This window comes from Xiphophorus couchianus, chromosome 1 (assembly GCF_001444195.1).
Source record: "Xiphophorus couchianus chromosome 1, X_couchianus-1.0, whole genome shotgun sequence".
NCBI lineage: Eukaryota > Metazoa > Chordata > Actinopteri > Cyprinodontiformes > Poeciliidae > Xiphophorus > Xiphophorus couchianus.
In genome coordinates, this window is record NC_040228.1 from 12157252 (window position 1) to 12171722 (window position 14471).

Below are 14471 nucleotides of genomic sequence, written 5' to 3' on the forward strand. Positions count from 1 at the left end.
AATTCTTAACATTTATTTATTTTTAAAAGTGTTGGTTTTCCTAACACATTTAAATATTGTTTAAAATCAATTTAATCTTATAGTACTAATTTCCTTACATCCAAAGACAATACTGTCCTGTATGTCACCATTTAACCAGTCCTTATTTTTGAACACTTGCTCCTGTTATGTTTTTTATTTCATTCAGAGAGCGACCAGCTCGGCAACTCTTAGAGCTTTCTCCTCATCCTTTCTGTTCGCAGTCTGCGGTCATTTTTCCTCTCTGAGCTCTTCCCGCTCTCGGGTCTATTACTGCGGGACTCAGGAACAGGCAGGCGGTGGATCCAGGGCCCGCAAATCTCCATAAATCCTTCCACAGCGGCCACCCTCTTCAGGCTGTGCTCAACAATATCTGTCTTCATCAAGGAGAGCACAGGCCCGGCCACCTGCTTTTCCTCTGTTCCTCTCCCTCCTCCCCGCCTCCCTCCCCGCTTTGTGAACTTAATAAAAGCTGCCATTAAGCAGCGCTTCATCTGTTTGAGCCCTAATCTGCCTTATAGGCATCATGTGACCACATATGCAGCACACACCTGTCGTTGGATGTTCCCGGGCCTCAACTGTTGCCTCTCCACGTTGCTCACACGCTCACCCAACCTGTTCCTGGCACATCAACCAACTGCGTGTCAGGCAACAGCCTCCACGCACAGTTGGCACTCACGACATGTGCAACTTCTACTAGTTTACTGTCAGGGTGTTTTGTTTTTTTTTTCGTTAAAAAGCAGAAGTTTCCCTTTTAAAACACATCAGCGATTGAAAACATGCCTAAAGGTATTCAGCTTGTTTTTATTTCGGGGAGTAAAAGCGTATCTTCAAATCGGACATGCAGAAATGAAATAAAAACAAAAATATAGCACAACGGAGATTAACAGCACCGTACTCAAGTGGAAATAAGCAAGTAGAGGGAAAGTGAAAGTAGAGCAGAAGAGAAAAGTTCAACCTGTATTTAAGAAAAAAACAAAAAAACAACAAACTTCATTGTAGATTTTTTAAAACTATATATACATATATAAAAACTTCAATAAATCTAGCCAAACTGAATGCCAACACCAGATGGCCTTGAATCTAAAAGTGCAATAAGTTTTACAAAATGTGAAATGAAACTGCGGCTGTCTTGTGAAAGCTCTGCAGCACTCGAAACAGGCCTGTTTATTTCTTCATCGCCTTTTTTACACCATCCTTTTAATCTGTTAATTAAAGCAGTAAAATGATCATTTCAGCAGCAGCCTATGCAGGTTTTGGAGGTCATTTCTGTCTGGTTTTGATTTTAATGTTTATTCCTTTTTATTTATATACAGGATGCCAGCTGGCTGACAGATGGCGATGCCTTTACCCGCCTTTTTTTCCCCCTTTTTCTTTTTTTTTTTGCAGCTATTTCTCTTTTTTTTAATAAAAAACATCAGAAGGAAGAGAAGAAGGAAGGACAGGAACAGCTGTAGACGAGGCGACAGAGACAGCCAGCACACTGGCCTCTGGATGACATGAGGGAGCGGGAGGGGAACTCAGCACACGCCTCAGGGCCAAAAGGAGAAGAAGAAAAAAATCAACCAGATAAAAAATAATAAAACAAAATGCACCCTGATAACACTGCGCTGCAGAGAGCCGGTGTCTTTAAAGTATTTATGCCCTGTAAACGGTTTTCTATTGTGTCACGTAACAACCAGAAGCAAATGTATTTTATGTGGCTCTTATGTGACAGATTAACACATTTACTCAGCAAGATGAATGCTGCTGAGTCCAAACTGGAATCTACCTCGGGACTTTGACTAGTCCATTCTAATAGTACACCATGATACTCTAACCACCTCTATCATGTTTCACTTTGGGGACGGAGCATTCTCCACATTTTGAGTATGTAAGTTCCAGCTTGGTCCCATTTGACCAAAGGACCTTTTTCTTATGTCTTCCTTTCTAACCGGCCTTTCTTTTTAGTAGTCTTCAGTGAAAGCCAGACTGAAAAAGACACTTGACTCAAAGTTAACTATAGATTCCCTAACCTGAGCTGTCGATCTCTGCAGCTCATCCAGAGTTACCATGGACTTGTCTGTTGCTTCTCTAATTAATCCTCTCTTTGTGCATCAAGTTGAGATCAGTAAGTTTGCATTTGTGCCATATCCTTTCTAATTTCAAGTGAAGGATAAAACGGTGCTCAGATGAGCAGAGCTTCCTCCCTGACCTGTTTCTTGGTTTGTTCTCTCATGAATCCCTCTGGCCTTCCCACTACAGTAACGTCTGTGCTAAGATTCATTTGTACACAAGTTGGAGCTTTTATGGGGCATTTTACAAAGCTAAATAGTATGTTACACTTTTCAAATTTTTATTTGTAAACTAATCTAAAAGAACATTTCTAATTCAGCTTCACCTTGATGAGCTATTTTGTGTTAATCTATCACACGAAATCCAATTGAAACAAGTTGTGGTTATACAATGAAAAACAAAAAATGTTCAAGGGGTGTAAATACTTTTGGGAAGCAAAAGGTTCTGAAGTGGAGAAGCCCTGATTTTTTTCCCCCTATTCTTGCTGTTTTCTTCTTCAGTTCTCAATTGATGTCTTTAAATTAAGTGAGAAAAATCCTCCAGTTGGGTTTCGACAAAAGAGAAAATATTTGCAACTGGTGCTCAAGATGCTGGTCTGAAATGGAGCACAGAACCACAGGTCTGTAGTTCCAATCCCTGTCAAATAAATCTCCTCCTCCTGCACTTTCCCCCTCCATAGTGTCCTCAGGCTGGATCATTGTCAAGCACTACATGTTCGCTGTCATAATAATCACAGTTTCTTTATTTTTTTCTCAACATTTTACTCCTCCGCACACACACACACCCACACACACCTGCACACACGGGATCCAAGTTATGTTGGTAACTGATGAGCAAACAAAACAAATGGCGGCTCCCGCTTTGCAACAATGTCCCAGGAGACAGTTCAGTCTGTGAGCGAAGATGGGCAAAGTGGAGACAAACTGAGAATTTCAAACTAATAAGAGCAGAAGTAAATAAAATAAACAGGAAACACCAGGGAATTAATTCAGATCAGTGTATTTGAGTTTTGAGCTTCTGGCAGAGTTTGGAAAATAGAAAGAAGAATGAAAACATAAAAAGCTGACTCACACAAGCAAACTATAATGAGGCTATTTGAATCTTTAACCTTTTTTTTATTAGTCATTTCTCCTTTTTAGGGATTTTCTTCTTTAAAGGAACCCGTTCATCAAAGAGCATTTTGTTCATATATAGGTATTTTTTTACAGAGGAAAATACTGTACAACCTTTTTTTTTCCCTTTTTTTTTCTTCTCAAAACAATATCCGGAGGAATATCACTTACACACATTATTATTATTCCCTATATCATGATCATTTATTTCCAATGCCAAGCTCAGGAGATAATTCAGTGTGTCCACTCCTCAGTCGTACATGTTTGCTCAATAAAAAAAACCCCAAAGCAAGGTTCTGACAGATTTATAATTTAGCGCTACAATAAGCGAAGCATTTTACGAATTCTTTAAAAATCACAGTTCATCTTAGTGTTTCATATCAGAAGGCGCCTTTTTCTTTTCTTTATTTATTTTTTGGCGCGACAGAGTTCCTTTTTTATATATAATTTCAAACCGTCCAATCACAGAAGAAGCAAAAAATAAAAACAAGTTTTTAAATAAACCACAGAACAACAGTTTGTTGTCACACTAACATCTATTTGTGCATAAAAGCAAAAAAAAAGTGAACTAAAACATCTTTAAAGCAAATTCCCTGTTAAATGATATATATCATTCTTAATTTCTTTTTATTTTTCCTGTTTCAGAAGGTAAAAATGAACCTAAAAAGTGCAATAACACCCTAAAAATGTTTTCTCATTTGGAAGAACACATAAATATTAAATAAAAGCATTACAACAGGAGCTCAACCACAGCCATAGTGAATGGAAAAAAAAAATAAAATGCCATCTGGACATTTTTTGCGGTCTGTACATTTTCAACATATAACACACTTCCCTGATGCTTCCTCTGTGGCTGCATCCGACCCCTCTCCCCCGAAACTGAACATCACGACCACCCTGCCTTGCTCGAACGTCAATATGATCTCAAAAACAAACAAAAAAAATACACATTTTTTGATGCAAAAGATGCAAATGTTAACAAAAACATTGTTAAACATACTCATGAGTTATCTGTCATCACCGTTTTCTTCGTGGTCAGCTAATATAAAAGTGCACTATTCACGCACAAAACTTGATTCCTCCACTGGGGGTGGTGGGCCGGGTTAGAAAGTATGCTTGCACTGGGCTTTTTCTTTTAGCGGATTTCAGGGAGGGAGAACTGTTGAGGCTGAGATAGACCCGACTGTCGGTCAATCCCATGTGAGAACAAAGTATACCAAAAAGAAGGGAACAAGTAGCTCCTTCCTCTCAGTGTCTAATAACAATAATTAATAATAACAATAATGATAATAATAATACAGAACTAAAGATCAAATTATGAAACACATCCTGCTCCTCTTAGTGATTCACATCCCTTTTTCTTTGCAGTTCATGTCGCCAGAAATTTTCCTTTTTCTCAATAATCATCATTCGTACACGCACCCACACGCACGCACACACCTACATATATAGTTATATAGAGAGATTTGTTTTTGTTTTTCTAAAGTGTTTTTTTTTTTTCACACACAAAAAATGTGAAAGAAATAAAAATAAATTAAAGTCAAACATGCACGCACACAAAAAAGACTGATGTGTAGTAAAATGCTTTACACGGCTGCCCAAAATCTGTGTGTCTCTGTCTCGTTTTTTCTTTAATGCATAATTGAATTCATAATGTTGGTCGTTTTGTAAACATCTCGATGAATCGTTTTGGTGGGCCCGTCGTTTTCCGTCACACCGGCACCGCTGCTGTTGTTGTTGTTTTTGAGCGTGATGAATGAGGCCACTTTCTGTTTATTGGTGGTACACAGAATGTTTCTGCAGGTCCTACTGTCCCCTCTGGGTTTGATTGTTTTATGGGTCAGCATCTTGCTTTTCCAACTGGGAAGTATGAGTGTGGTTTACGGAAGCACCGAAGCCCTCGCCGTTGTCCTTGTCGCCGTCAGGCTCCTGCGCTGAGTCGTCGTTCGAGTCAGTGTTGAGGTCATCCTCTTCTTCTTCTTCTTCCTCCTCCTCCTCTTCCTCGTCCTCGTCCTGCTCCTCGGCACGCACCTCCTCATCCGGAGACAGGTCGTCCTCGGCTTCTCCAGACGTCCCCGTGTCGTCCAGCTGGGACTTGGCGTTGTGCGCCGGCCGCGCCACATCGAGGTGCAACTTCTTGCTGAGATCTAGCGAGTCGCTGAGGCCCAGACCGGCGGCGTTCTTCAGGAAGAAAAGGGAGCTGCTGGTGTTGGTGCTCAGGTTGAGGGAGCTGTCTAGGCTGATGGAGGACGGCGGGTAAGAGTGGTTGTAGTTGGAGGCGAGGCCCCCCGGCTGGTAGATCATGGAGGGGATGCTGCTGTTGATGTTGTGGGACAAGCTGTGGAGGGTGACGGGCGAGGACGTGGACACGCCCAGGGAGGAGGGAGCGACCGGCGCCATGCTCCCGACAAGGTGGTGCATCCCCTCCTGCTTGGGCGACACGGACGGCAGCTCGCCCCGCTCCTGCTTCTCGTGCTTCCTCTTGTGGGAATCCATCTGGGACATCCCCACCACCGTGTGCTTGCACTCAGGGAAGGTGCAGTGGAAGTGCGAGCACTTGAGCTTATATTTGCAGTCGGGAACTTCACAGTCGGCGCTGGAGCTGAACTGGCAGAAGCCGGCGGCGCTGATCACGTCTTGCTTGCCGTGGTGCTTGCGGTGGGCCGTCACCTTGGTGCTGTCGGTGCAGCGGAAGCCACAGCGCAGGCAGTGGAAGTGGGTGCTCTTGCCCGAGAACTGGCAGTCAGGGAAGTTGCAGCTGAGCGAGGACTTGAAGCGCTTGAAGTCGTCCAGCACCAGGTTGTCCACGCGGTCATGGTGCTGCGCGTGCTTGTACATGTGGGTGCGGCCGCAGAACTTGTAGCCGCAGTTCTCGCGCGTGCAGTGGTAGTGGGTCACCTTCAGGGAAAACTGGCAGCTCGAGTCCTTGCAGTTCTCGTACAGGTCGTAGCGCCGGAAGCCCTCCAGCATCATCCCCTCGTCCAGCATCTTCCGAGACGATGGGGTCTTGCGGCGTTTGCCGAACGGAGACATGTCCTCAATGATCCAGAAGCGCTTCTTGGCGCCGGTGGCCGTGGGAATGGAGATGGTGTTGCCTGCAGAGAAAGAAGCGAGTGCATTAAAGAGTAATCAGTTTGGCTCACAAAGTAAAACCCACAAACTACAAGCAAATTACTGTCTGGGTTAAAACTCTGATGTTGAACTCTCCCCAGCCAAAAGCGGCTCGCAGCTGAGTAAGCGCACAAAGCCTTTTTTTTTTTTCCTTTTCCCTTTCCTAACTCCCAGAATGATTAAAGGAGTGGGGAAAGGATGATAGATTGACTGTGGAACATGACACTTTTACAGAGTGTCTCCAGCCCCCAAACAAAAGAGGGAGCGGAGAGTCCTAACCAACCCTCTTATCTATGTGTTGTTTTATGAGGGGCACCCACCTTTTGCGGCACCCTGGGGTCACTGCTAATGATGCGATCCCTGTTCTGCACGACAGGAAACAGTGGGCCTCGATAAAACTTGAGGCGTGATTAAAATAAGAAGCTGCTGATGCAGCCTTGTTAATGGAGACTAAACAAGGCCCAGGCTTCATGGAACAGGTGCCAAATTTACTGCTCTGTCTCTTGGTGCAAAAGTAAAAGCACACACCGATGTGTCATTAGAGCAAGCATGCATGTTTATCCTGTTGCTGCATAATAGAGCGCTGGTGAGAAGTTTCGATATACTAACCATGGGCATGAATGTATTAATAATTCTGTGCCTTTATATTTTTGTAACAAAATGTATTTTATTCAGAAAGTGATGATGCCACAAACACTACTCTGCTTAGCAAAATTGGTTACGTAAATTGGTTGGTTTTCATCAATCAGGCATCAAAAGACTGTATGCAATTTTATAGCGATTTCAGGTCGGTGGCCTCCCCCAGAAGCCTTATTTTGTCTTTCCAAAACCAGTTTTAATGTAGATTTCAGATTTTATTTCTGTTAGAACATCCAATTCTATCCAAGTTTCAACCATCTCAATCGAACTGGTTAGGATGTTCAGGAAAAACCAACCAACCCACAATGTTCAACCTAGTATGAAATGGAAACGGCTGGAGCACCAGCGTCCTTCTCCATACTAAAGCAAGTTTTGTGTCATGATGGAATGAGGTCAGGCGGATCCAAAACAAACACCTGACATTTCAAGCAAATCTCTTGTGCATAAAGGTATTTTGATTTGGGGAGGCAAATACTGAGCTTTTAGGCAGCTGAACCAACTGTCAAGCATGGTGGTGGCAGCATCATGACTATTTCACAACCAGGGATTTCTTCGGAAATCTTCAGATTAACCTCAGGAGAGACGGTTTGGTGGTCCAATATCAAGATGATCCCAAACGAACTTTAAAGCTGATTTTGGAATAAATAGACCAGCTTGTTGATAGCTACAGAATGTGAAGGTTTTCAACAACTTAAAGCACATTTATCCAAACACTGTGGGTATATATTTACACATTTTAACCTGGATGTATAATTATGACTCTGTTGGAATTAGAGAAATTCCACAAAAAAATAAATAAAATTAAATAAAAATATCAAACCTGTGGACCAAATTTGTGTTTTCAAAAAAAGTTGAAGCTAAACAGTTCAATCACATCATTAGAGGCCTAAAATTAAAATAACATGCATGCTGATGGTGAGTGTACATAAACCTTTCACTGATTCTGATAAGAAAAAAAATAAAAGAAATAAATAAACTGTTAAAACTCTGCATAGGGCTCAGTAAATGAGAATGACAGCTGCAGTGTTGGTTTGGATAAGTACCTGCAGCATCCTGTACTATAGGGACGTCATTTTTAACCGGAGACGGAGTGGCAATGATGGGGCTGAAAGCCGGTGTGTTGGTTGGCATGACAACACTCCGAGTGGCTCCCAGAGAGGCGCTGAGCAGAGAGTATGACAGACAGGATGGAGAGAGGAGATATGGGAGCGAGGGCAGAGGAGGTCGGAGAAGAGCGGGAGGGAGAGACGGGGCCTGGGCATGGAGGCCAGGCTGAGGAGCGGAGGGAGGAAGAGGTGGTGGAGGAGGAGGAGGCGGTGGAGGAGGGGAGGAAGGAGGTGCGTTTTGGGTGGCACTAGTGTCAGCAGGGGTGGTGGGAGCAGAAGAGGTGTTGGGGTAGCCTTGTCCTGGAGAGACAGGTTGACCAGAAGGGGGTGAAGGACAGGCGAGAGGGGAAAAACAAGTACACCAAAACAAGGGACCACATCACACACACATACAGACACACACATACAGACACACACACACAGAGGGATGGGAGGTAAAAAAAGGAGAAAGATAAAAGATAAGAGAATGATACAAAATGAGGCCCATTCAAAGACAAGTAACCCAAACACCAGCCAAAACAACAATGATGAGAGTCGTGGATCGTAACGGCAACGCATATAGAAATGCGAGAATCGTAGCCAGGCTTAAGATTTAGCGCAAACAAGAGAAGAATAAAAAGATACACTTCACATAGTTCAGCAAACTTACAAGTGCTAAAGCTGACGGGATGATGTCAGGCCAGAAGAAAATGTGATAAAGTACACTCAGATCGATAACCACTGATGTACAGAATGGATGTTTTATGACGATGACAAAGCAAAACGCCGAACGTCTCGTCAACGAATCAGGACAAAAGAACGCTGCGATGTCATCAACCTCAGGAGTTGTTATGACTCGCGTCTATTGATTGTAAGCCAAACTACTGAATCATCACACATATGAGTAACAAATGGCTGAGATTAACGTGAGTGAGGCCGAATGTTTGAGTTGGCTTTTTTGAATTCACCGTCCCCTCACCTGCTGGAGAGCTGTCGTTGCCCACAGGTGTGCTGGTGCAGCTCCGGTCCTGGTTGGAGGACTCGGAGGAGAGGCCCAAGGGGCTGCCTCCTCCTCCGCCTCCTCCTCCGCCTCCTCCTCCCATGTACTCCAGGTAGTCATCGGTGTCATCCATGACGGAGGAGGAGAAGCCGGAGGTGATGCCCGCCTGAGACGCCATGGGCCCGGACATCAAACCAGAAGCGTGTTGCATCTCGTCCGCCCTGTGGCCGAGCGACATCACCTGACGAAAAACAAACAACATAAAAAGTTATCATAACTGTACAGAAAGATTCGAGACAGGCTTTATGAGTCATAATGCAGTTGGCAAACAACCAAGTATTTCTTAAGACGTTTTTTTGAAAGAATATGTTCTTGTCTTTAGAAAGCAGCAGAACAAAAAAGAAAAAATTTAAACAAACAGAACTAGAAAATCTACATGCTTAAATGAGCTTAAAGTACATCCTGTGCTCTGATGGAAAGGTGTGACAGCCCTGTGCATCACAATGTGTGGAAATTTCAGTAAAAAACAGTCATTAAGGGTTTGTCATTGACTGGTATGACTGGAAATGAGAAATTTATCTTGTTTTCTCGCAGAACACCACATCTTTCCCTGAATCTGACTCATAGAAAAGGAAACCCGATGCAAGTCATGCGCACACACAAACAGAAAAATCTTGATGAAGACTGGGTTTGAATGTCTTCCTCTTGGTAGTGTTTCGTACCTGGGAAGGGACTCTATCGAAGTTCTTTCCCAGCATCCTTCTCATGTGTTTGCGTGCGTGCGAGGTCATCTGGTGCTTGAGCAAGAAGGAGAACTGGCAACCCTCTCGGATGCAGTGGAAATGGCTGTTGACCTGGTTGTATTTGCAACCTGGAGAAAATAAAGCAGCTTTACTGTTAAAAGGTTCTGTTGAATTGTTGTAAGCAGTTAATAGCTTAGCTGTAAAGCCTGTTACGATTGCTGCTGCTCACGGCTAGTCCGAGATGGACAAAGAACAAAGCAGACTTTGATGGTATTAAAGCAAGTCCAATCTCAACCAAAAATGTAAAGAAATATACATTTAAAGAAAAAAAAAAAAAATATATATATATATATATATATATTTGCTTTACCAGTACTTTAGTTTAATCTCTGACAGTTACTCTAAAGGAAAACGTTCTTGTGTTCCATACAGGAAGATCATTTATGGCGCATCTCCTCCTTTCACTTTTTCCTGTATAATCATCTGCTTCTGTTCAAATAAACGCCCAATGCAAACATGATGGCGATTTAAAGATTTATGATATAGTGTTTGCTGTAAGATTTACGTCAGCGTAGTTTTCTTTAGGACAGTAAATGACATGTCAGGTTTGGTCTAGGCCCTAGCAAGATTAGCCATTAGCTTTAGCCAACTAACCAGATCAATTCTTACACTCAAACTCAGAACTTACCTTTTACAGAAACGCAAACAAACTCTTAATTTGTCTTTGACTAATTATGCCACATGTGAAACAACTGCTAAAGCATATTTAATTTGCTTTTTGTTTCGCTCTAATATTTATTTAAGACAGTTAATCTGAAAGGAAGCTTTACATGATCCGTTGTCAATACAGGATCCACACAAAGAGACCATTGGTGATGCATCACTTCCTATCTCCATTTCTCATGCAAATAATCTTTTACTTCTATCTAAGTAGCCACCAACGACAGTTCAGAAGTTATAAAATACCAGCGGGGTAAAATCCAACAATGTTTGTGAGACTGGAGTAATCATAAGACATAAGAAGTCTGCTTTGGTCTTGGTTCGTTTTGAGCTAGCCATTAGCTTTAGTCTCTGAGACTGAGTAATCTGTATTTAATCTAAAGGAAGATGTCAAGAGAGTTATCTCCAGCAGATATTAAATGATACCAGGTTTGAAAAATTTAGAGCTATCCCTTTAAACTCTCTATGTGCAGATTAATTTGTCTTCGAGGAGTAGCGAGGCATCTGAAAGTAACTAGTGCGCTAAAGGCCACATTACCAACATGAGGGCGTTCTGATTAGATTAAACGCAAAGAGAAATATTTTTAGTCTTTTTTTTTTCCTTTCCTTTTTTTAATTTCATGATATGGCTCCAACAAAAGAGGGATTGGGTTTCAAAGTGTTTCGGAGTGTACATGTAGGAGGAATATTAGATCACTGGTGTCACACTGAGCAAGTCAAGGCTTCTGTGCACTAAACCTGTGGAGCTCTTTTATTACACTGACATGCTTTATTCAATTAGGAATTTACATAAATAAATTCTCATTTTCTGTGGGCCAATAATGCACACACATCCCTCCAAACCAAAGTAAATATACGATTATTACCATATTAAATTCATTTCTCAAAGTATCTCCGTTGTCGTTTCTCCTTTTGTTCTGAATTGTTTCTGCTGTCTGCTTCACAGTCTTCTGCTCTTTCCTCTTGTTTTAAAACTAGTCTAGCTCTAATTGCTTTATGATTTCAAATTAAATGATTGTTCCGTTTTTGTGCCTGTTAATCAAATACCATTATATAAAAGCAGGCAGAAATAATTGAAAGAGTAACATGCTGGGCAGGTGCTAGCATGTCAGTAACCATGGCACCAGGTTTAAGAGAAAAACATGCCTCTGTAATCAAATAGCTCCTGCACACACGCGCCGGTTTCAGACACGCAAAGTTGAGCAAATAACAGTAACCCCCGTGACACAGAGGCCCTTTTGTGAGACAGAAACCAGGTAACATCATCAGCGGTGTTCAGTTTAATGTTGCTGCCATGGATACTGGCAACCCATCAATTCTTTATGACTAGAGCGCCGGCGATGGTAATCCTTTCTGCCGTTTTTTTTTTTTTCTTTTTTCTCCCCCCGCCAGCCTGAACAATGCAGTTGGCAGATCAGACTGGGGACAAAAAACAGCTGTTTAGGGCCCGGTTTTGTTTGCTTTGTTTGTGAAAAGCTTGTGTAACCGCCTGACAAAAAGAAAGAAAGAAAAAAAAAGAAGTAGAAAAAAGAAAAACAGATCACTTTTAATTCATTTTCTGTGCGATGGCAGCGGCGGCTGAGAGGCAACACAAACAGGCTCAACCAGACAAGCCAGATAATTAACAAACACAAACCTAATTGCTCATTTCTGACGCCGGCAGAAGAAAAGAGGAAAACAACCTGGATGTGATTGCCCTCTTTGACATTATTGCTCATATAGTTGCGCAGGCAAGACTTCCTCTGGGACTCGAGGTCGGCATTGTGAATATGCAAAAACGCGGTGACAAAATCTGCGAAGCGGGCCCTTGTTTCGTGCCCTTTTAAACCACTCTCACAAAGCACGACGCTGTGTTTGCCAACACCGGGCTCTCTCCCTTTGTAAACACAGAATATCCTCTTGCAACAGCCAGTAGAAATCAATGTACATCTCTCTCTCTGCATAACTCCTTTTAATCCTCGAATCAAAAGCCGCTCAAAAGTTTTCTTACATATGGAGGATGAGAGGGATGTTCGCTCTTACCCAGCCTCCCACACTCCTCCCTCTTAGTGAAGTACTTGAAGCCGTTGGCGGCGCGGCGCTCTGCCTTCTCGTGCTTCTTGATGTGCCATGGTAGCTTGGTGGTGATGTTGGTGACGAAGAAGCAGCCTGGCCTCAGACAGTGATAGTGGCCCCTCATCCTGAACTCGCAGTGCTGCAGCCGAGACAGAAGAAGGAAAATTAGGCTCTTCTACCGCAAAGCATTTTTCATGTAAAACTTCCAGACTTTTCAGGCCAAAAGTTAAATAGAAATCTTCTTAGCCTGTTTTAGAATACATAAAAGTTCACCGTAAAAAAACTCTGCAAAAACTAGATTGAACAAAAGAAAGACAGAAACAAAGAACAACAAGCAAGAAGGGAAGAGAGAAAATATTGCTAAAACATTTAAACAGATATTGTCTCTTATTTTCAACTTTTTTTCTTGTCAGACTTATCCAGATCAAAAAAACACTCAAATCAAATTTCAAACTTTCCTATACTCTCCCAAAAACTTGACAGACTGGATTCAACGCACCTATTGTGCAGCATCTTCTATTTTCTGGGTATTTGGAGGTACAATTATTTTGTTGTTGGTTTTTTTTTTTAAGCTTGTCAAAAGCTTCCCCCATTTGTGTCTGCACCACCATCTGTTTCTGAGGCCCACATCCCAGAGGACCAGGCCAAATAAGATCTGCTCAGTTCAGGAGATGGGAGGCTAAAAGGAGGCGGACGGGGAGCAGAAGGAGGAGAAGGGGGGTGACGGGAGGGACTTTCAGTGAGACGGGTGATTTTCGACACATTAATGAATTCATTTAAACGGTTTTCGAAATACTGGCTCATGAGAGCAGGCAGGGGGGATGCCATTTAGGTTTGATTTGCCAAGCATTCCCCTGATTTTTGCCCTATTCCAGACAGCCTTGTTTACTGTGCAAGTGACAATGATTTATTGGGTAATATCAGCTAAATTGGCCTTTTCTGAGAGGAGAATGCGGCAGTCAAAATGACATCATTGACATATAAACAGGCATTACTGGGGTGAGTCGACTGTCTTTCTCAGCGGAGATGGAAGACGGGGAGCAGTGGTTGTGAAAGCCTTGAGTCAAATAAGCTCAAATACTGGTCTAATAGATAGCATACTTCATGCTTAGAAACCTCCAAGAGATGACAGCCAGTGATCCCACTCCTGAGAACCAGCTGCACTCACCTGGTTGGGACAGAGACACTGCAGGGAGTAGTAGGAGAACTGATCGCGAACGTTGACCAGGTTGTTGTTCGGGTTGATGTGGTCCAGACAGTGGGACTCCGCCTTTCCGGAGGTCTTGCACACATACTTACAGTTCCCAAACAAGCAGTGGAAGTGGAACTTGTTTGAGTATTTGCAGTCAGTAGCCAAACAGGGATCACTGCAGAAAAAAAAGAGCTATGGTTATGTAGGTTACTGGCTTAAAATCAAATTCTCCAGAGATAACAGGGACACTTCAAGACAAGGAGAAAGTTTATCTTCTCGTCTTGCTTGTTCATTTATGTGGATGCCCAAATCCAAGTAGTTTTGTAATTGTGGCATGCTAACAACAATATCACATTACAAAGTTCAAGTGGTATAAAAGCGTTTGCAAGGTATTGTAGAATAAGCTACATACTTTTCCTGAAATTGCAGAAAACCAGGTTTGACTTGTGGCTTGGCGTTCTCCAGGGAGGTGGTGGCCAGAGGCGAGTTTGCAGGGAGGTTGGGCATCGAGGCCGGCATCTGAGGGATGCTGCCGGTCAGCTGCTTCCAGGCCAGCAGTGATGGAGGAGGAGAGCTGTAGCCACCAGAGGACGTGAGGTTTGCCACGTCCATGGAGGGATTGCTGGCTATAGACACGGGCGCGACGGGTTGCAGCGGAGCTGCTTCACCGGGTTCTTTACCGTCACTGAACGGAGACTCTGGCTTTACTTTCAAGGTGGCTCGAAGGTGGAAGCTGAAAGA

The 14471-nt window shown here is 42.9% G+C and overlaps 1 protein-coding gene across 6 annotated transcripts in view; it reads right to left on the reverse strand.

Annotated features, from left to right (window-relative positions):
- Window positions 1-3055: 3055 nt before the first annotated feature.
- Window positions 3056-14471, reverse strand: part of casz1 (castor zinc finger 1) — a 95550-nt gene continuing 84134 nt past the window's right edge. For 4 of the 6 annotated variants that reach the window (XM_028041069.1, XM_028041149.1, XM_028040985.1 and 1 more), the window contains 7 exons: window positions 14143-14463; window positions 13707-13905; window positions 12506-12677; window positions 9743-9891; window positions 9000-9261; window positions 7979-8341; window positions 3056-6280 (listed from right to left, as the gene is read on the reverse strand). In XM_028041069.1, the coding sequence (XP_027896870.1) occupies window positions 5019-6280; window positions 7979-8341; window positions 9000-9261; window positions 9743-9891; window positions 12506-12677; window positions 13707-13905; window positions 14143-14463 (2728 nt within the window). In that variant the 3' untranslated portion in view covers window positions 3056-5018. The remainder of the gene's footprint in view (window positions 6281-7978; window positions 8342-8999; window positions 9262-9742; window positions 9892-12505; window positions 12678-13706; window positions 13906-14142; window positions 14464-14471) is intronic. The other 2 variants (XM_028041291.1, XM_028041235.1) reach the window with 1 other exon arrangement.